General features: G+C 43.2%; 1 protein-coding gene across 6 annotated transcripts in view; it reads right to left on the bottom strand.

Moving 5' to 3' along the window:
• The window catches only part of Cadm1 (cell adhesion molecule 1), a 325322-nt gene that overhangs the window by 48666 nt on the left and 252940 nt on the right, over positions 1 to 23716 (bottom strand). For all 6 annotated transcript variants that reach the window (XM_021207957.2, XM_021207961.1, XM_021207962.2 and 3 more), the window contains exons 2-5: positions 16841 to 16987; positions 15087 to 15239; positions 7568 to 7705; positions 5585 to 5743 (exon numbers count right to left, since the gene is read on the bottom strand). In XM_021207957.2, coding sequence (XP_021063616.1) covers positions 5585 to 5743; positions 7568 to 7705; positions 15087 to 15239; positions 16841 to 16987 — 597 coding nt within the window. The remainder of the gene's footprint in view (positions 1 to 5584; positions 5744 to 7567; positions 7706 to 15086; positions 15240 to 16840; positions 16988 to 23716) is intronic.

The raw sequence follows: 23716 nt of genomic DNA, 5'->3' as shown, positions 1-23716 counted from the left end.
ATCCGCCTGCCTCTGCCTCCCGAGTGCTGGGATTAAAGGTGTGTGCCACCACGCCTGGCTTGACTATTCTTTTTAAATTGAAATTATTTAACCTTCCCACAGAATCAGAATCTTATGGTGAGCTAAAAACCATCAGGCAGAGTGTACATTAGGAGACTTGCTTACTGTGTAAGAACTGGATCTGTACACCAAACCAGAGCCATCTTATCCACTCAGGTCAGGGGCAGCGGCACTGGGTTGTCTGTGGGGCAAAGCAACAGAAGGCAAAGGCCTTTCTCCCAGGGATCATTCCTGACTTGCCCAACCCTGCCTGCTTTGGTCCTGTGGGCTCTATTACCCACAGTCCTCAGAAACTTTAGGAACTCCAAGATGTCCCTGGTCTGGACTTGTACAAAGAATGATAGGTTACAAACTGGGCTTCAATCAGCAGTCTCCCTGTCTTGCTTGTTTCTCATTAAGGAATAATAATCACTGAAATAACCTCTCTGAAACCCAGCTCATTGATACATACACTGGAGCCTGCTGGACACAGAACACAGAGACCAGACAGCAACGGCCCAATCTGGGAACACAGCTGTTTTCACTTGAAGAATACAACCTGGGAACAGAATTAACCTGGGAGAGCTGGGAGGAGTCAAGCAGCTGCTATGGGAAGCTTTATCCTCCAGTCCAAACAGGAGGGAGTTGCCAATTTCCAGGTTTTTCATCCTCCATCACCACAGGGCACTATCAATATCACAGAAACATTCATTTTGTCACAGATAAAGAACAAATTTTGATCTTCTCTCCAATGCCCAATTTTCCTCTAGTTGAGGGACTGGGAGGTAGGGGTGCAGGGAGAACCACCTACCCTTCTCTAGACCTTGGATGGATGGGGATATGGATTTATAAAATACCTGGCTACATCCAGTCAATAAAACTCATTTTGAGAGCCATGCCCACGTCCGTGATTAGCTGTCGAGGGTGATCTGGGCAGGGGAGGTGCTCCAATAGCCACTTCTGGAAGCTTTGTTTCAATTTTCCCTTCTAGACTCAGCTCTACATTTGTTTCTCTCTTTTTTATAAATGGGCAAAACCTGAACAAAATGAGGATGTTTTGCAAAACATTCTAAAGAGCAAGGCTATGGTGGGGAAGATGGAAAGCACACAGCAGGAATCCCAGCTCAGGCTGCCTTGCGTCCAGAGCAAGGGTTTCTTTCCTTTAGCGCGGCACTCAGAATTCCATACTGGAGGTCACAGCTTCCCTTTGAATTCCCAGCTTATGTCGCCATGTGTTGCCACCTTGATGCTATTTAGACAGTTTTCTTTTAGCACGCAGTGAACTGGTCTCGTTTAAACAGGCTGTTATCTGACAGGAGCGCATTCCCTCAGATCTGAAGCTGTACTAACAGTGCTACAACTGAATCGCACTCTGCTCTAATCAACCACGGTGTACATCTGGGTAACACACCTTTAAGGCGTTTGCAAGATGGGGAAGAAGAAAAGAAGCACAGAAGGACTTTAGGGGTCATACAGATCAGCATATTCAAAAGGCACAAGTGTTCTCTGCGTAGCTTCTAAGAACGCAGAGCTCGGAATTCTACCTTGCGAACATAATTATTTTCTGTTTTAAACATTTAGCTGCATGCTGCTGTACCCTTGCTGGGCCTCAGAATGAAAGCTAGCAAAGCAAGAGCCCTACTGTCTGTTCTTCATACAACATTCCCAGCAATGTTCCTATGAGAAAACCGTATTAATGAGCTTGCAAGCGAGCACACAACAGGGGAATGTCACAAACAAGAGCGGCTAATGCCCCAGAAAATCAAATAACTCAACACTTGGCTGATTGTGGTACCTTTCATATTTATAATAAAAACGAGGAGGGGGACTTTTAATTCACTGATTCTGGAGGGGTCAACACCTTGCTGAACAAAACAACTCATTTATTTATGTTCAGAAATCTCCAGATGATAAATTACATTGATGTTAATCACTTCAATGCATACTACACAATTAATATCTGTACTCACCAAAATTTAAGGGTTATTAAAAGTATGACAGCACACACATCTGGCTGATTTTTCACATAATTGGGCACAACAATTTCTCCTGGTACCACAAATAGAGGTGCTAACAAACAAACACTACAAATACTAGTTCATTAATTAGGACTTGAATCCACAAGACAGAAAACAGCAAGGCCCAGTCACAGCCCAAACCTATGCAACCTGGAGGATTCCAGGGCAAGGGGAGATGTACACGCCTCCCTTTCTTTTCATGGCTCCTCCCTCTGTCTCCTTTCAAATAGGACAGTCAACCAGCATAGTGACAGAAACTTCATTTCCCTTTGAACATCATTTGTAAGGCAGGACTAACTTGTATGGGATTTCACCACCAGTCACGTAGCCCTGCTCATGGCCTGGCTGACATTCATTTATCTTAGATGGGGCAGAGAGCTCACCCCATAAGCCCTCCTTGTCCAAAATTGGCCAGGATGAGAACAACTGAGGCTACTAAAGAGCACTCCGACCAATGTGCCTTCCGGCCTTCTAACTCTAACTCGGATAGTGTGAGGGCTGTGGGGTTCACTATTTCCTAGTAATTCTATGTGGATCTCTGATGACACTCTGAGGAAATCCTCTTAGCTTACAAAGAAGACATTAAAAAGAACAATGGTACATTTAATTTTTTTAGATTAAATCACATAATAAAATCCTTATTTTTATGGCTTTTAACATATATAACATATATAACATAGTTAGATTAAAACAATAAAGTGGTCTAAGGCAAATAGGTCTTATCAGTGATTGAAGAAATTAGCAGAACTCTATTGAGCAGATGAAATCCTTATATTGCAAGCAAAATGTGGTGATTGATTTAATTCACCCCCCTTCTACCCCCAGTATATTGATATCAAAGGAGGTTTTAGGGATTAGTGACCCTATAAAGGTGATAACTTCAGGGATTTGAGTCAACTTAAAAGGGAGGAGGGGAGAAGTGCACTGTTACTCCTTATGGGAATCTCCAGTAGTTCGGTGTCTATGCAGAGGAAGAATCCATCCTCTCCCTCAGACAGCGATGCCGGTCTGCAGAGAAAGAACCACTGTGAGGGACTGGGGCTGAGCTCCCACCGTGGACTAACGGCGGACTTAGGGTCTAATGCACCAGAGCTTCAGCCTTGGGGGCAGGAGGCTTCTGATAGGGAAGGGCTAATGGTGTTCAAGGAGACCCAAGTTGGTTGGGAACGAAGACTTGCTGGCTGATTTCACAAGGGTCAGCACAATTCTGGGAATAGAATGATATTCATAGACTGAAGGGCCAGGTGACTTTCTTAAGTTCCATGAGTCTTAATTAGGATTACAAACCAGACCCCCCCCCAATTCTCTTTCTGAATTATATAAAGTGCTTCAATCTATAACCTTCCTTTATACAGGATGTCTTTCATCTATCTATCTATCTATCTATCTATCTATCTATCTACCATCTATCTATTAAAAGCATCAACAACGTAATGGTTATATAATTTTAGTTGAGAGAAAGGCTGCCGTGATGAAATGATCAGTAGCTACAGACTCATTTTTGGAAGGTGTTCCAGTGACTCTCCTGAAGGGAAGATCCCACAGCATTTTGTTAGATTGAAGCCAAATGGATTCAGATACAGAGCTGTATTCATTTTCCTTGAAGGACAAATCCCTTTTGAGTCTACAGAAAATGAAAACAAGACTAGGAACCATTACCACATTTTCCAGGGTAGGAGGTAGACGGCTTGAAATATTCTGCATTTGGCAGTGAATGCAATTTTGTAGGTGGGAGGGGCTATACTCTATTTAAAAGATACTCTGGGAAACTACTTAAAGGGTTTAGGGGTGGAAACTGGGTGGATATCCACTCAGGACTCACAAAGGAGCTAATGTATTATTAAAGCTAATGGGCCCCTACAAGGAACGTTAATGGATATTAAGTTTGCTTAAATGAATTACATATTAACAAAGTCACAAGAAATCTAGTATCTGCCAATTTAGATAATATCTGATCATTTCTGTTTTCCCATTATAGGGACATTACACCACAATAGTTTTAGTGATATGAAAATTATAAGCATGATGCTCCTAATGAAGCTATATAATGAAGTAGAGGAAATGAATTAACAAGAAAAACCTACACTCTGTAATGTAAATTGAGCCATGCTCGAAGGGCAAGAAGAGGTTGGGACAAGATGGTCTCTTATAAGCAAGTTTATAACTTGTTCTACTTGGACAATTTAAATACACAATAAAAAGGGTATCAGCTGAAAAATGGCTTCCAAAGGCAAATTCAAGCCCCAAGAACCCATGAAAATGGCCTAGTTTGGAAAAGAATCTTTGCATGTGCAATCTTAAAGATCTCAAGATGAGAAAACTCTGGATCATCTGGGTGGGCCCTAAACTCGGTAACAGTATGTCTCTATGTGGCACATAAGCCTCCTGAGTGATGGCAATGGGCTCTGAAGCGTCACCCAAGACCATCAGAAAATACAGACATTTATATTACAATTCATAACAGTAGCAACAATTACAGTTATAAAGTAGAAATGAAAATAATGTTATGGTTGGTGGGTCACCACAATATGAGGAACATTAAGGGTCATAGCACGAGGACGGCTGAGAACCACTGCCCTAACCCCTTGGGGGAACTCACAGAGCACTTGCCATATAAGAAGCAAAAAGGACCCCCTCTAAGGTCTTGGAGGGGAGGTGGTCCAATTAAGCCCCCGATTTGCTCCTTTGGTATTTAGAATCTAGTGGATTTCTGTGGTTTGGGGACAGGTCTGTGGCACTGTCAATTGTTATGGTGGCCCTAAGGCACTAAAATAAGAATTCCTACAGTTGGCAATACCTTTCCCCCATCAGATCCTTAATCATTGCATGGCCACCCAAACCCTCACACCGCCACCCACTAGACATATTCCACCATATCCTCGGACTTCCACAGGCCAGACCACAGAAGAAATCTTCTGGTGAAAAGTGAGAGCAGAGGGTCACTTGGTCACAGTCTTGGATGGAGCATGGCTTTTGACAGAAAGACCCCTCCACCCTCTGCCTCTGAAGCAGAAGGGTCTGGAGGAGACAAGAAGAACCCCTTCTTTAGTTTACAGGGGATGGCTGGGGACAGTCTCACTACCCTGCAGAATTACGGATGGTCTTTAACTTTCAGCACATTTTTCTAACTGGAAGCTAAAGAGAACATGCACCTTAGTACAAAATGTTGGTATGAAATGGGAATAAAACTGTAAACATCCTGTTTATGATGGGTTAGAGAGAGAGGGAAGGGAAATCACTGAAGACTTCATTGGCCCGGAAATGATGAGGGCGAACACAGAAAGAAGAAGATTTTAAGCCACATTAAAGCACACTAGCACTGATTTAGCTTCATGTTTGAGTTAGCTGCAGTATCTTTACATTTTCATTGGCACTTGGTACTACAGTAGCATTTCGGCAGAGTGATCGTTCAGTCGCTCTTCTTACCAAAACAACAGAGGAACAACCCATGGACACCATACAGAATGCATACAGACTTCAAGGGGTTTCCAAGCACAGGCCTCAAAACAAGGTGCTTGGCTACTCACACTGCACTTCTAGATAGCGCTGGGTCTGCAGGTTTCCAGTGACCGCAGGGTGCTCCACCTGGCAGATCACTGGGACCCCATCGTCCTCCTTGTGCACCTTCAGCATCAGCTGACTCGTCACAGTGTACATGTCTGACCACTCTTCCACCTCTGATTTGCCTGTAGGAGACAAAACAGGTCACCATCCTCTTCCTTCCTCCCGACCCCTAACAGTGTTGCCTTAGGCAACAAGATGGCAACGTCATAGGTCAGGGCGATCTGGGACCGGATTCAAGACCTCATAAAATGGTAATTTCACTTAGTTTCTTTCTTTCATCCTTGTATAACAGTGGTCCAGATATATTCCAATCCTAAGCAATACACATTAGTTTAATTCAAATATATTACATATATTTCTTCTTTCTTGAAACTTCCTGCCAAGTCAGTCGAAAGTTCAACCATTTTGACACTTGGCTGCCTGTGGCATTAGGAGGAGGAAGGAAAAAAGCTTTCCTCTCCTACAACCATGAGAATTTCAAATATCTACAAGGCTGTCGTGCCACTGAAAACCCAGGGTGAAGTCCAAATCTCCTAAGTAATTCCGTCAGCAGTGGAGACAAAAACAAGCCCCACTGCCTACCCCCATCGTCCATGATTAAGAGGAAAAGTAACTAAATGGATTTATCTAATTGAAATTGTAATTGAAATGTTTAAACTCTGAGACTTCTGGAAGACCACAAGAAATGCAGTGGCAGTGGGTTAGAGCAAAGAAAGACATAGGGCTTTGGGCCAGATGGGAGACAAGTCCAAGAACGCCCAGAAAAGGAGGGAGAAGGCTTCCTTCCGGAGGGAGTGAATAGGTCTAGGCAGTCCTTTCCTGCACCCAGCAATCCCGAAGCACGGCACACCATTAACTTTCTGTGAATGTTTTGTACGTAACAGTCTACATTTAATGGCTCAATTCACTTAGACAGAAGCAGAGGGAAATAAAAAACTCCTCCCTTCTAAAAGCATACCTAGGAAGTAGGGGTTTAAGGCAGAGTGAGCTTTTGGAGGTTTGCTGGTCTCCTTTTCTGGATATAGACTTCCACTCCACCTTTCTAAAAGGGCCGTTTTCTTCCTCGAACTGTTGATTTATTTAATGAGCGCACATACAGCACTTATTGTGCTTCAGGCACTTCCTCAATGCTTTGTAAATATTCACTCATTTGATCTTCATAACAACACCCTAGGATTACTGTTCCCTTTTTTAGAGGGAACTGAGGCACATGGCTAAGTATTTCTGTTAAATAGAGGCGAGTTCCAGAGTCCTTTGTTTAGGTATTACTTTCAGGGCAACCTAGAAAAGAAACAGAGCCAAAGGCTGCCAACCGTGAGAGACAGGATAAGCAATATAAAATGCCCAAATAGGGAAGGCTATAAAAGCTTCCTGTAGGGTCACTCCAAAGTCAGAGACTTTGCAGAAGACTAGGATGGCGAACTGGGCATCAGAATTACATGTTCACCATCAAAGTCATCTCTGTAAATTCATAATTAACATAAGCTCTTACTTTGTAATGCAACAGTCTTGCAGGAGAGCACATACCCACAGCTGAAGGATGGTGCAATGCATGTTAGCATGAATGGCCTGGAACTTTACAAAAATGCATGGCAGGAAAATGTGGGGTTCTAAGCCATCAAGTCACCACAAAACAGGATAGAATTTTGAGGCACAGAGAGAGAAGGCCTCAGACTTCAGGATATCCTCGACACAGGCTCTTCCTGGTCTGAAGCATGCACATTTACAGTTTGGTTCACCACCAACTCTCGAACCACACAGGATTGGAGATAAGAGAAGGCAATGAAACCCATTCCGTTCTGGCCTCAGATGTTTTTACTAATTGATTAGAAGCCAGATCTGAATGGATAGTTTTGGTCCAGAAGCAACTGTAATTTCCACAAAGGGCTCCTTGCTAGAGTCAAGGGCCAGCTAACTGCCTCACGCCTGGGCGGTCTCCATCATACCTTTGAGTTCCTTGTTCCCTTTGAACCACCTGATGGTCGTCGCTGGCTTGCTGGCCATGGCAGTACAGTTGACTTCAATCTCCTCCCCTTCGACTGCCGTGTCTTTCTGGATATCGATCATCAAGTTACGTGGAGGGACTACAAATTAAACACATATGCTTTATAAGCACGGGGCCTGTTTATGGACAGATTCTCTCTTCCTTGGGGACCAATGTTATTGTTACCAATAAAGAGGCAGACAAGGGACACTGCTGATGGGATCACTTCCAGATGACAAACTGCCAGAGGAGGGGAAGAACTGGATAGACAATGTCATGTAAGGTGGATCAGGCATAATCAGTTAACTCAGAATGTCTTTCCTAAATGTCTCCTAGTTAGTCACCAGTGACCACTCTCCAATTCCTGAACTATCACTGACTGAGGATTAACAGTCCAGACGTTAGTCATAAGAAAATGGCTAAGGAAACAGGTATAAAAATCAAGAGTAGCAGACAGTATTGAAATCAATGTCCTTACCTGGAAGCCCCTGAAAGCAATAATTCTCCTTGAATTCAACCTTTGGATTTCAATCTTCATAAAAAAAAGACTTCAAAGTCTACTAACAAGGATAAAAAGCTTGAGTTCCTTAGAAGAAGCACTCACCACCAACACCGATGGAAAAGGTATGCCTCAGAGCCGGCTCCACTGAACCAGGACTGAAAGAAGTCAGGACACACGCCTGTCCTCTATTGGGCAGAGCATTTCGGAAAAGAAGGCTTGGCAACACAGGAAATGCCAGGTGTGTGCAGGCATTTACCAAAGTCCGAATTCCAATGCTCAGATCTTGGGAACCAAAGGAGAGAGATTCCCAGGCACTTGAAAAGCACTCAGGTATCAGAATTAAAACATTTGTCTATAAGCTTATTAAATATCTATGTAATAAAATAGTCAAAACGAAAGGCTTGAGGCCGACACTGACTAGCCATCGAGGGTCCGTGTGTGACAGTAGTGAAGGCGATGACTAGAGCTACCTTTTTTTTTTTTTAAATATGAAACTAAGTTGAAGGTGAAACTTCATACAATGTGTCATCCTACCTCAAGACTGAGTCTCCTGAAATAAAAATCAGTAAGAATACAGAATTCAGTAGTGTGAGTCTGAGACTATGAGCCCTGGCCACCTTGAATAAGCAAAGACAGGGCCGAGACTTATGATTAATAAGTTTCTCAACTTAGAAGAGAAACAAGAAATTAAATATGTATAAACATGCCATCCTGACCATCAAGTTGAATAATACATCTCTGATACGGCTTCAATAAATTATGGGATTAAACCATGTTATTTGGGATTTCCAACTGTTCCAGTCCAATGTGAAAATTCTGTCCACAAGAAGACTTTCATACTGAATTAGAGCGATTGAAAAGTCTTCTAGGGGCTGATGAAAAGGGGGGAAACAAAACGATTTGTTGCATATGTTTCTCAGCAAGATGGCACACTGTGGCAGCAGGGAGGGGGGCAGCTGCTGGAGCAGGCCCCTGCTCTCTGGTCCCCTTGCTCGAGGGAAAAAACAAAACCACGCTTGCTCAATCAGGTGGCTTGCTGATGTCATCTGGCCCAAATGAGTACTTACTTGTGGCAAAGAACTACCCTGGCTTACATTTTAAAAACGAAGCAGGAGACAATTTAACATCCAGTTTAGATGGGTACATCTGATGCAATTTTTAGAGACCCAAAAAGGGGGTGACAGAGAAATTGGGCTGATCTGGCTGTGTCCTTTATATAGTTTATTTGTGCAAATGACGGCCAGGCGGGCCATAAACTGCCATGGACAGTAGGTACTGGGAATAAGCAGCCCCTGTACTCTGGGTGCCGGGCAGCAATGGAGGAGGGAGACATGCTCCTGTGGATGAGATGTCCTGGAAACCACTGACTAAGCCTAAGGGACAAAGATCGTGGAAAGTGACAGAGAAGACTAGGGCGTCAAAGGCCATAGAGCATCCTCACAGACAAATCAGGGCCCAGAAGAGAAGAGGCGGCCTTGTGGTCCCCAGGAGAACTAACAACTGGATGAAAAGGTCCTTGAAGTTGGCACACTGGGCACTTCCTGATGAGAGAGCAATGCCACTAAGGTCATTGTCGGAGTATGGCGCTAAGGATCCAAAAGAGGGCAAACAGCTAAAGCCACCCAGACAATGCTGGAGGATTTCTCCCACTTGCTGAGAAGCACGGCCATGGGCACTCAGAATGCAGGCACTCTCTCAGTGGGAACAGATCCAGGGGGAGCTGAGACTTCACCCGGATACTAAGTCCCATGGGCACTTGGTGTGGATGCTGTCTGCCGGCCGTGCTCTTTGTTTTGGGTATCTTATGCTTATTCTCTCACTTTTTAAAGGAAGGTCTGATGACACATCAAGACTCCTCCCCGGATGCCTCTCATGGCCTTCCCTGCCCACTCGTTTCTTTCTGAGTTACTTTTCCTAAGGGTGACTGCTCCTTTCAGTATAGTTTCATAAGTCCATAGCTGCACAGAACAACACAGTGATGAAGCTGAGTGGAAGATGAGGCTGCTCATGTCATGGCAGAAAGGAAACAAGGAGAATGGACCAGAAGGGGCCAGAGCAGGAAGATGTAGCTCCAAGGACATGTATCTCATAGACATTTCTTTCAGGGAGGCCCTGGTCCCTCTCTCACAGATGCTATCATATTGCAAATCAACTGCACGATGAATTCACTGACTAGGTGGGAGACCTTAGGATCTAACCACTTTCCCAAAGCATAGCAGCTAGTGGAAAAGCCCAGAACACATAAAGCCTTAACAGATAACTCATGTTCAAACTGTAACAATCTCCAATGGCAGCTCCTGGGGGAAAACTTATACTGCCTCCATTTGGTCTTAAAGATTGTATCTGTTCCTTCCACATCACCAAAAATGTCTGCTAATTCAAAGTAAGGAAAGAGTTGAGCAAGTGTCTTTGTGGGTCGGTGGAGCATCTTTTGGGTATAGCTGGGTCTTGAGGTAGAACTATTCCCAGTTTTCTGAGAAACCACCAAATTAATTTCCAAAGTGGTTGTCCAAGTTTGTATTCTCACCAGCAAAGGAGGAGTGTTCCTCTTGTTCCACACCCTCGCCAGCATGTGCTATCATTTTAGTTTTAGCCATTCTGATGTGTGTACAATGTAAGATGGAATTATACCCAAAGATGCTTCACCATCTCACGAAGACACTTGCTCATTTATGTTCATAGCAGTTTTACTCGTAATAGCCAGAAACTGGAAACAATCTGGATATCCCTCAACTGAAGAATGGATAAAGAAAATGTGGTCCATCTACACAACGGAATATTATTCAACTATTAAAAACAAAGACATCACGAATTTTGCAGGCAAATGGATGCATCCTGAGAATATCACCCTGATGAGGTAACCCAGTACCCAAAGGATATACATGGTATGTACTCATAAGTGAATATTAGCCATAAAATATGATACCCATACTACACTCTACAGATCCAAAGAATCTAAACAAGAAGAAGGCATAAGCAAAGATGCTTGAATCTCACTTTGAAGGGGGAATAAGACTGTCATAAGAGGCAAATGGAGGGGGAACTGGGTAGGAGAAGATGGGGAAGGGAATAAAAGAGTTCAGGATCAAAGTAAGGAGATAAAAATAGACAGGTGTACAGGACAGAAAACATGACTAGCACCTTTTGACTTTTGTTTGGGGGCTGAAAGCTTGACAGGTAGTTAAAGTTCATCTCTGACTTTCTCCACCACTGGTCTTAGCTGTGTGCCCTTTAACTCTGTTGGAAATGGTACACTTTATGTCCCTATGGCCTTCAGAGTAATCGGGTAATTCTGGTTTCCAGGGTTACCCTCCTGTGCAGCTGGCATCTTCTTTACCTTAAGCCAAGGGAATGGTGCGGAAAAGTCCAAAAGCCAGAAAGCACAGTCTGTGTGGAAACACAATGGGCTGGCATGTCACTGAGGCCATCATTTTGAGAAGCAGTAGCTCAGTTATTTCCCCAAGCCCGGAAGTAGTTTTCTCAGTTATGAGCAGTGCTGCTCCTCTTGGTTGAGATCAGAGGAAGAAAGAGCATGTGGGGGCTGGTGCTGTCTAGTTACAAGTGTAAGATTTAATTATTTGTAATTCTTTTTGGTGCTAAAAAGACACATCTCTCAGACTTTCCCCTCTATGTAGAAATTCTTGTTTAGTTTGAACTAGATATACTCACAGAAGTCTACATTTCTTGGACTTTTAAAGAGTAATGAAGAATTGGACAATATAGATCAGGTGATCTTGGAGAAGAAAAATGTATTTTAGCCTATTAATCCTATCCCACTTTTCACCTTAACTCCATCCTGATTTCACAATGTCTATTCTAATACAAAAGAAGTTAAGTATGGAATCCATTCTAGAAAAATGAATTCAAACTGTCGCTAGCCAGAGAACACATATACATGATCCACTAAACAGTCACTGCCAGTAAGAACCGCCTGCAGCCATCCGTGGAAACAGACCTGTCTGAGAAGGAACACGCAGAGGAAAACCTGAATGAAATCACACACGGGGAATAGAGCCCCGAATGTCAAGGTTCCTGTTAGCTAACCTCAAACCTATAAGAGTGCTAATTATAAACATTACGCCTCCAACATTGAAAAAAATCAGCAATATCAAGATGAGTCACATTAATTACTACAAAAGAGGAGACTTAAAGCTGATCAGTATGTGAAATCTCACTCTAAGACCCTTTAAAATAATTAGGTTCTCCTGTTCCTGGAGCCTTAAGAGTGAGCACTGATCTTAGGAGGATGGGGCTGTAGTAATATTAGCCACAGTTACAGTAAGTGCATTCATCTCGGCACAGTGTCTTCTCTCTCCTGTTCATCTCCTCTTAAGAAAGGAATATAAAGAGTCCTATATTGTGTGTGTGGATAAGGACAGGAACTTGTCACAAATGGAAGAACTGAATGAATGACCCACAAGGCATACAGAAACCATCACAGGAGGGTTTTTGGTTTACACATGGATGAAATCTAAATACAATGCAATAGCATAGAAAATATTAACAGTCATTTTTGTATCTTATAATTATGCTTAAGTTTTTGCTGAATGCATCAAATAGCTAATAGTCATATGCACTAAAATGTGCATCTTCATCCTATGGAGGAGTTTGACAGCTGTGTAAGTACATATGGAATCCTATTCAGAGAACCAGGGATGCTAATCCATCATTCTCCATTCATTATAAAATCTAAAACTCTAAACCTTAGGAGGAAGGCTTGAATGTGTATCAGTGGAAATTGTCAGATTTTGGAATATGAAAGACTCTTACACTGATGACAACAATTTTACTCTGTCAAGGAATCCTAGAGTAACTTCAGTGGGAAGAATATTAAAAGAATGCATAATATCCTCAAAAAGAACATTGACTAGTATTACTTTCAAGTACACTTAAGTTAATGCTTCGATGAAATACAAGCAGGAACCTATTACTTCTAGAAAAATGAGACCTCAAATGGATTACAGGCACAATGCCACTCAGAAGCCTACATGTTGGTAGCTGACTCCGAGCACAGGGTATGTGCACGGTTGAACTGGTTCAGCACAGTGACTGAGACACTGACAACTGACAGGTAGCAATGTCTTGACAATGGTCCCAATAGTGCTATTGAAAACTAAATATTTAGTTCCAGAAATGTCCTGAAACATGGAACTGCTGGGTGTGTATGTGTTCCTGTGCCCATGTACAACACATACATGTGCACATGTGTATCTATTTATGTGGAGCCTAGACCTCAAACATTGTTCCTCTGGCACTATCTGCCTTGTTTACACAGACAAGTCACTCACTGGCTTGGGATTCTCCAAATAGATTAGGGCGGCTGACCTGCCCCATTGACCATCCCCCTGCCTATTTAATGTGTGAACTATATCACGTCTACATCCTAAGGACTGAATTCAGGTTCTTTCACCAACCGAGCTATCTCTCCAGGTCCTCAGACTTCTAATTCTTATTGTGTGCTTTGTAACCTTGGCAGAGTTTCTATAAAATTAAAAGGTTGAAACCTAAAGCCCAGGTAGTAAAAATCATTCTGAAAATTCAAAACGTCACAGGTATGCTGTGTTTCCCTGCCGTCACTCTTGCGGAGATGCTGCAAGCGATGGCAGCCCAAATTTAGATGGTCACTGCACACCCTTGAATTCACAAAGGTATATTCATACACTTGTAGACAAGCAGAAGTGGAAAACCTTAAGGGCCTCCTGGTAAGTTCAGTTCATCTGCACAATAGCAAATAATCTTTCTGGCAGAACTTCCACGCAGATCTCCTACAGATTACATCAGGAAGTGATGTATGTACAGATGAAAGCTATCCACAGATCATGCTAGGAACTGTGTGGCCGGACATTAGGTCCTACTTTCTAAAAGCATAATGGGTCATATCAAAAATATATGCAGACTTTGGGCACACACTTTGGTTTAGTGAATTAAAACTATTTTTCCCTTTACAGCTATATTTAAATGAAGTATTGAGGGAGCCGTTCAATATGCATGTTCATAAATACATATGTGTGCACACACCCAGTGAAAGTGTCCTTTATATTTATCTTTCTTCTTTAATCTTCACATCATTACACCAAAAAGTTATAGCCTGCCGCCCCAAATAGACTGATTCATCATCTTCCTGAAAGTGTAAACCAGAGTTCTGGCTTCACTGCAGTGCTATGTCCTTGAACATTCAGTTCCAAAACCCTGGGAGCAGCTGCTGTTATGAACCAGAGTCTATGTCTGTGTAAACTGTGATAGACTCAGACCCTTTAGCAGAGAAATACCTGCTGACCATATCAGAACACAAACCTATCATGCTGGCCACCGGGATTTCAGTGAAGAGCACAATCTGGGGACCACTAATGACAACAGTCAACCATGGTGGTGGCAACCTCTCAGCCTGCCAACGGTTCTCTGCTGTTCCCTGCTCTCAGTTGCTTCATGTTGATGCCTGCACCTGGTGGCAAGGAACATGTTCATGGGTGTGCCTTTCTACTCTGTAGCATAGGGTGACAGAATAATAGAACCAAAGGAAATAAGATGGACCACATTCACATGAGGATGCCAGCTAGACGGAGCATCATCACAGGACAGCTTAGCTTTGCCATGGCTAAGATTTGGGAGCCCATCTTCCCCTCGTATGCTCAGAAGGAAACAAAAAAACAAACAAACAAAACCTCGGGGTAGTTAAAACTGACACCTTTTATGTGGTGAGTGACTCCTTTGAGGGCTCTTTCTTGATCTTTGCTTCCGAAGCTTCAAGGCTGAAACCCAAGGAGCAGGTGGAGTCTATACAGACAGCTGATTGCTATTCCTGAGAGCATTTGGTAAAATAGGCTATTTTTAAAATTCAGCGAGATGGGGAGATGGGCGGTGATTCTCCCTCAAACAAGTTGCAGCAGGGAGACCCACTCTTAACCCTTTCCTTGCTACTGGAAGCCATTTGGTAGCCGAGCCATCCCACTGGCTCTGGGGACTCACAACCATGTCTTACCCAGGACTGTGATGGTGGTGTAACTCTCCTGTGGGGGGTCCGTGTAGAGCTGACAGAAGTACCTCCCTTCATCCGAGACTGAGACATTCGTCAGTGACACTTTGAGTTCACTGCTAGAAAAATTCAGCAGCTGAAACCTGCTGTCCTTCAAAGCTGTGAAACAGAACACAGTGAGTGATTATGCAAAAGATGACCGGCCATCTACTTTCCTTAACTAGGCAAAGGCAAATGTCAGATGCCAGAAAGACAGCCACAGAACGGAAACAATTTCTGTCTTTCTGTATCTGTGTGGTACTATGTTAGGCTTCTGCAGTAGCTGCATGCAGACAAACAACCCTGGTGACCTAAGGAAACTTAGGCACGCGCCTGTGCAAACACACACACACACACACACACACACACACACACACACACAGTACCACCGCCATCCTATTTGGGGCAATTCCAGGCACTGTGCCTCTTCAACACTACTGTTTATGGTTTCCTGTTAAAGACAGGCAAAGTGAAGTGGGAAGGAAGGAGCAGACTGGGAGGACATGTCAGGTGGAAAGCAGAGGTTCAGAAACAAAAGTACTTTTAGAATGCAAACGCAAAGCCAAAAACAAAGGAACAAAAACAGTAACAACAAGGAAACAAACAACAAAAACAAGGTGGTCCAAATTATGAAAGAGAACTAAAAAAAAAAAAAAAAAGTAATTTCAAAGCAAAATGTAAAATATCAATTTTAAACATGTTTTAAAAGACCATCTAACTTGGCCGCATCTGAATTTAGGGGGCATGAATTGGGTGGAAGAGCCTGACTCAGGCAGGGCCTTTAGAGGCTATAGCTGGTTACATAGATTTCTAGGTATGTCCACCTCACAGTGGAAAACTGATCAGACCCCCCAAAAGGAAATTAGAACCATCACAAAGTACTGTATGTGGGCTTCTTGTTTAATATGAGAAGCCTTTTTCAACGTCTCCTTCATTTAGCAAAAGGTGTTAGCACCACATGCATGAGAAATCTGGGCCACCCTGTGGAGTGGCACTCTTCTTCTACCATGTGGGTTTTGGGACGGAACTCAGGAGGTCAGGCTTGGGATAAGCACCCCAGACATTTCATGAGCCCTTCTTGAGTCCTTTAAATTTTCCTTGTTTATCAACTTTTCCCACAGAACGGCCCAAAATACTAGGAGGGACAGGAGGCCAAGTAGCCCAAAACAGGCATGATGATACTCGCTTGCTTCAGTGAGGTGTCTTGCCAAGCCATGGCAACTGTGTGAGCCTTTGGTGTCATATGCAATTCAGTTTCAAAGGCTGGCTTTTGTTAAATTGCATTTAAATGGAATTCAGCGTATGGCTATCTCTGTACAGCAGAGGTTATGGGGCAAGCTCTGGTCCTGTCATTACAGGTATAGATTGCCTTAGAAACACCACTCTTTAAACCAAACAGATTCCCTATCAGAATGCTATGTTTTCCTTGCCTTACCCTATTTGAGTTGTTTGTGTCAGCTAAGTATTTGGGACTCGATTGCAATTCACCTTGAATTACTACAATCAATCCCTATTGCAAAGTAAGACTTTTAAAGGGGACCATTCAAGGTTTCTATTAAGTGGAAAGATTATGATTGCCCGTTTCTTCTTCTCTCTAAAGAATTGACTAAACTTTAAGCATCTAACATTAAATTAGAAAGAGGTCGCCTTGGCAATCTCTTTATCAAGACAACGCAGAGGTAAACAAAAGTTGCTGTCTAATCTGGTGAGCAGAGACTTACGCCTGAAGTCCCTGAAGTAGATGGTCTGCCTGTTGGGGTTCAGGAGCTGGATCACTGAGTCGTCACTCTTATTGACTTGACAGCTGATGGTTGCCACTTCTCCTTCAATCACTGTCACGTCTTTAGTAAACAGATTCTGTCCATCACCTTTAAGAAAAGAGAGAGAGAGAGAGAGGTCAGATGGAAGTCCCATCAGTTACATTTTGGGCCACGAGCTCCATTAAAGCACAAACGAAGTGAGAAACGCATTACAAAACTAACATCTGATATGGCCCTAAATACTCTTCTCCCGCGTTCCCAAAATGAGTCAAACTAAGGGAGATCTAGACTGAGATACAATGAAGCTTGCAACTGGTGTGGCTCTAAGAAAGGAAGTGGTGCTGGTGTCCCGACCTGCAGTACTCTGAACTGTCCCGCAGTGTGCTGAGGTGGGGCCAGGAAGATCAGAGGACTAGCTGCTAGGAACATGGACGCTCTCCCGTCTGAAGCAGGGAAGGTATGGCCAAGCTCAGGCCACATGTCCTTGATTGGAGCTAAACTCATGGGTCAATTACTGAAGCAGAAACAGGAAGGCTCATTTAATGGCCCTGTCTAGTTAGCAGATGCTGACATTCCCAGTGCACAGGCCGTCCATTTTGTCCCGTATGAGAGTGAGGGCCAAACCACCTATAACCCTTTGGGACTTCAGTAAGATCCAGAAGGTGTACAGTTGAGAGTCTGATTCAGCTCTCAAAAATATCCCTTCATAACTCACCCAAAGCCCAAGACAGCCCCGAGCTCACTGCCCTCCCTGCACATCACCCCTTCAGCTGTGAAAAAATTTCCAGAACATGTCAAAATGTGAGCGCTTTCAGCTCCACTGATACAAGGCTTATCTCCGTATCTGCTCTAGTTTGCAGCATCAAGATTTGTTCCAGCAGCCAGAGCATCTCCTAAATGTGTGAAAAAGATCCAGAGCACAAGGCAGAAGTTCAATTGAGAAGCAGAAGATAAGGAATTGCGGTGTGTTTGATTCTGTGGTTGGCATAGCAGGGGACAGGGACGACTGGGACACTCTCCTAGCCTTTAAGAAGCTGAGATGGGGTAAAACAGACACCAAGTCTCTACTTCCCAAGGAAAAGGTGTATTTACAGGCAGCAGATGTAACAGTCAGTCAGGAAGGGGGGGAACAGACTGCTCTTATATCAGGAAATTTATGTAAAGTCCCTGAGACAGTTTCCCATCTATAAAATGGGGGCAGTAATTAACAGCTATCCCGCAGAGTTGTCATACACACAAAGCAGTTAGCACTGTGTCTAGCTTCTTGTCAAACCAAACAGATGGTGACTGCTAGCATTATCAACACCATCACCACATCATCATTATTGTCATCATCATCGTCATCATCACCACCTACCTCCATTACCACATCACCCTCCTCATTTCTCTAGACCCTAAAATCCCCACAGGCACTAAGTCATTATCATGAGTGGGGAGTAGCAAACACAAGAACACAGGCTAAGGATTCCTGCTCTGTAGGAGCTCCCTGTGTAGCTGGAATGTATCAGCTTAGGGTGGCTTCTTCACTTCTTGAAGAAATGTTGTCACATCAAGAAGCAAAGGTCAAAGATAAATGCTACTTAAAAAAAAATATCGAGGCAGCATAAACAGAGGTACAATTAGAATAAATGGAGGATTTCCACCTGTGATCACATTTCTTCTGAAGGATCCTTTCTTGGCAGGACACAGTGGGGGAAGTGTGATGGGGTGTCTATGATGGCTCAAAGCCAAACCCACCTAGAAATAGACCAGCCCCATGGCAGAGGATTAGAAGAGAGGAAACCAGAAGAATAAGGAGAAATGATTAGGGATACAGATAAACAGAATGCCTGGTGCTTGCAGAGAAAACCCCAATGAACCTTGACCTTGAGCTCTATGACCCCAGGGAATGACCCTGTTGTGAGGAACTGGCCTGAGTAGCAGGAGGGAGGGTGACTGTCCTGGGGAAGCTCCCAGGGGCTGAAGGTTGTTACAGACCAACAGCAAAGTGAAAGGTGATCAGAAAAAGCAATGTGGGTGTCTACTGTTTGTCTGCTGTGATTACTGTGGCAAACACAGAATACAGAAGCCAGCATTAAGGGATGGGTTATTTCAAGGTTCAAGCTAAGAACAAGGTGACAGAAATTCCTGCCAACCAAGCCAGGCTTTTCCAAGTGGATCTGATGGTATTGCACAAAAGTGACTAGAGAGCAGGACACCAGACACTGGATGTTTGCCGGGAAACCTAACCAGGTAAGGAAATTAAGGAAAATGAACTGCATATTGTGAGGATGAAGCAGTGTTAAACCATGGGCTTGCCTTTAGGAGACAAGGATACCAAACAAGACCTTTTGGGGGCAGGCAGGGATTTCTTTTATCTTCGGGGAGTTTATTAGAAACACAAACAAGATTCTTCAGCCCAAGGTCCACATGCAGAAGCTATGAGCCGGCAGGCATCAACCCCTTTGGATAGCAACTACTACTCTAAAGCTTCTGAGACTTAAAGCTGCTTCTAATTTAATCCTGTTCTAATAAGTCAGTTTCTGTGGAAATAACTTGGCTTTAATTTTAGTCCTTCATGGAAGTCCTAAGGCCAGTATATTCTGAGAGGAGGCACCTTTATTATATTCATAGCAGCCTGTATGCACGGGGGATGGAAGTCAAAGAGTGGAGCATGGTTTTGCATTTTAAGAACAAAAATAGTGACAACGTCAAGTCAGAGTTGTTTATAACATACACTATATATGCCTGCAAATGGGGTATTGCATGACCAGCCTGTTTACCATGGCACTGCAGAACAAGTCACTCAGGTAAACTTTGGCCATCTGTAAACTTGGCTGGGCTGCTCTGAAGACTCATGGTGATGTTGTTATGCGATGTTAACATCACAGAGTTATTATTTTTTAATTAAGACCAACCAGAAATCCAGTGTCTCAGAGACATGTCAACTTCTAGCTATGCTAATATGGTTGTACTATCAATACAAAAAAATTATGTGATAATGAAATATTTGGCTGAAAGACATCAAAGTGCTTTGGTTGATGGTGGTGGCCCAAGGATGCCATTCTTTAAAAATCACCAATAAATTATCCGGGTCAGCTGGATGACAGTTATATTAAACAGAGTCCTATACTTTGAGGCACCATAGATGGCTGCAGTGGGATAATAATGACCTATTTATTTGAGGCAAAGGACTTGAGTGACAGCAAGGAAAATACAGTATATATGTCAGTACTCTACTGCCTGAAGCCTTTATGTAAAAATAATTTCTGCTCACATCCTCAAATATGTCTTCCAAAAGAAAGGGTACATACTAGGACTTGATAAATTTCCCCCTTGAAATGGATGTTGAGACAATTAGGTTGTCACAAAATGCAATCTCATGTGTAGCAGGAGAAAAACACGCACCTTCGGTATCTTTTTTAAAGACTGCATTAAAAAAATCCTTCAGAGTTTTCTAAAACTCAATTAGCTGACATACTGTCAAGGAACAGTACATGTTCTGGGGAACAGAAATCAAACAGGTAGAATATCTAGCGATTAAATGAGGCTGTTAACAGCCAGGTAATTTACTTTAAGGGTGGAACAGTGGCTGGCGTGTGTAGACATTTTCGACCACTAATTGGTATATTTGGATGAAGTTTGGGAGACAGAATCAAGTTGAATTTTAATTTATACAAGAAGTTATCGTGATATAGGGCTGTTTCCTATAAGTTTCAGACTTTTTGTTTTCTATTTTCCTTAAAGTAGTTCTATGTATCTATTTGTGTGTGCATGTGCACATGTGCACCTGTGAAGGTCAGAGGGTGGCCTTCTGGAGTCAGTTATTTCCTTTTACCATGTGGGCTCCCAGCCTTTGCTCACTCTTCCATCATGATAGCCCTGTAGTTTGTTTTTCCAGCCAGTCTTGCTCTGTGCCTCTGGCTGGTCTGCTACTAGCTATGTAGCACAGGCTAGCCTTAAACTTCTTTCTTCACTGTTAAGTGTACTAGGATTACAGACATGCCCCACCACGTTGGCTAATTTTCAGAGTTGCTCTGTAATTCCTAGAAACAAATCCAAGAATCAAAGAGAGCCCTTCATCTACCAGCAAGCACCTTCCATTAAACCAGACATTTCTGGGACTGACAATGACAAGAAAGCTTATTGTCTACAAAAGGTGAAACTTACTCTGATGACCACCAGTGGCCATTATAGCCCCTTGTTAGGAGTGGTATAGGGACATAAATTCCTTATTAGCTCTTTTTAGTTAATATAATTGCTCAAGATGCTTTTCTCAAATCCCATATTTTTACAATCTCCCTTTAGATGGCATTGTATAAAATGCCGGACTCAATCGAGTCTATTCAATCAATATTATGTCCTTATGGAAGTGACAAGTTACAGGATCTCAAAGCAGGAATTGGAAGTGAGAAACAGGATGGAGAACTAAGGTGTCCCCAGTGCTGGGCGGGGCACTAGCTGCTTCCCCATCTCCAGATTTCTCCTGATTCACTGCCTCTGCCATAAAGGTTGGACTGCAGAGTCTGACTTAGGGAAGGAAGTTGCTTGGTCCAGTTCCACTAAGTGGGTGAGCTGAGCTGGTGTTAGAACCTGGTTCTGGAGCTCCCCCCCACACACAAACACACCCTGCTTACCAGCCAACATTTCAGAACTGGTTGCTAAGGCCCCTTGAGCTCTGTCTTGAAAAATTTACTTGTTTTTAAAGAGGGTTATTTCCTTATGAGCAACTTGTGATTTTTGTTTTATTTCCATAATTTATCCTGAACACAATTACACACTTCAAGATGAGAGAGAGGCTGTCCTGAATGTAAAATACCTGTTTACTGCTGCCTCCTGCTCCTCCTTTCTGCACTCAGCACTCTCTGCCCCCGGAGAAAGCCTTTATTACTACGGCATGGTGGGCACTTGCCAGGGCCCAGAGCTTTCACCCTTGCTGCCTGGCTGTTAACAAATAAAACTCTTCATTCATACTGGGGAGGCTCCCCAGTCCAGCCCATAATAAAAGGATAAGTGAGAGTTAAAACAGACTTCAGCTAATGTGGTGGCAGCTATGGCAACTGCCACCTACCCACACACACAGAGGGGGACCAGGTACTGTGACACTTAACTGGGCGGGCGGCTTGCCCAATGGAGCAACACATAAAGCCCCTGGGCTGCTCCCCCAGCAGCTAAATCATATTAGAGAAACTCTGTCCACATCCCTGCTCTAGGAAAAGCTGAACCCCCAACATTAACTTGGCAGGGTTACTGTCCAAACAGGAAGTCCCAAAGGCAGAGGGCTAACAGAAAACCCATGCTAATGATGACAAACTCAGCGAACACTTAAAAACCTGTACTACAGTCCTTGAAAGTGTCCTTCTGAAATTCCGTCTGTGGAAACGGGAGCCAGAGCTAGCAGGTGTAGAGGCCAATGCAGGATGGTGGGTGCCCTGCTCTGCCCCTCTACCCCACTTCCTGGATACCGGGGTTCCTACTGGACTTGGGAGCTCACAGTATTTTTGCTAGCCTCGTGGTCAGTGAGCCGGCAGGACTGCCTGTCTCTCTCTAGCCCCCTCACACTAGGCTATAGACAGGAGTAGCCAGCCATACCCAGCTTTGATGTTGACAATGAAGGTTCAGACTCAGGTCCTCAGGCTTGACCAGCAAGCACTCTTTCCCACCATCTCCTCATCTTCCCAATTCTGGAAGCTTTGTAGCAGTCAAAGACTCAGGGTTATACATTCTTATTCTCTAAGAGGCATCAAAGTTTGAAACTATCAAAGAAACAAAACACCTGCATGACTTTGGAAACCTTATTTTTGACAGTTATGGGTGCCCCATGTGACCTGAAGCTTGCCCTGGTTTGTTAGCCATGTTCCCTTCTACTGGATCCTATTTTTACTACCCTGTTAAAGATGTGCCTAATTCAGAAGAAGAAAGTCCACCCTGACCAACTGAAACTATTATTAAAGGCAAAGGCACTGCAGTTCCAGCTAAAGTTGTCAAGAGCCAGAACAGAGATGAGCATGTTCCAGGAAAAGAAATGAAAGGAAAAAAATTAAGATTCTGTTGAAACCCAGAGGGAGAAATCTAACTACATATGTTCCCTCAAGTCAACGTAAACACAGTGTGCGCTACAAATCATTAACAAAGCCATTAAGATTTGATTTCTATCTAAGCAATTATTGTCAGCATATTTTGTACATTTCCTTTAAAAGACTCAATCCTATCTTTCAATTCATTAAACTGTTCCCTACATTTACAGAGTTTTATATCAAATCAGAAACCTATTTGAATTAATAAGAATTACAGTAAAAGTAATTTGAAAATAAATTATTTGAAGTTCAAGCCACGAAAGCTTTTGATGAAAGAATTCAGTCCCATTTAAACATGACTGTAACATTCTGAGTCGGCCACATACTGATGAGAGACAGCAAAAGCCGAGTCCCAAAAGAGAGTTCCATCACTGAGGGATTAAAGGTTAAGGAGATGACTGCTTCAAAACAAATAAAATTTTTTATTTTTAAGGGAGGTACATGAATACTTGGATATTTATTCAAAAATCAAAAGCAATCAACCCATCTATGGTTTGCAAAGCTTCTGTTAACCTTTTTGATTCTTATCCATGTTTTTCTGTCCCCCAAAGTGAAATGGGAGTGTTGAGACTGTCTGCTCCAAGGACCAGTCCTGGGTTAGTAAAGGTCAAAACAACTGTGCCCATGAGCTAACAGAGCAACAGTAACCGAAATGGCAAAGATCTCTGACGCTGGGCCAAACACTCGGTACCACCTTCTTTATTCAAAGAAGCCAAAGAAACTTCCAAGAGCAACTTTTCTTGGCAGAGCTAGACCCTGGGCAGAGACTCCAGGGCGAGCA

Source organism: Mus pahari, chromosome 10 (genome assembly GCF_900095145.1).
Source record: "Mus pahari chromosome 10, PAHARI_EIJ_v1.1, whole genome shotgun sequence".
NCBI lineage: Eukaryota > Metazoa > Chordata > Mammalia > Rodentia > Muridae > Mus > Mus pahari.
The sequence above is the reverse complement of the archived record's forward strand: the minus strand, read 5'-3'. Positions and strand labels throughout refer to the sequence as shown.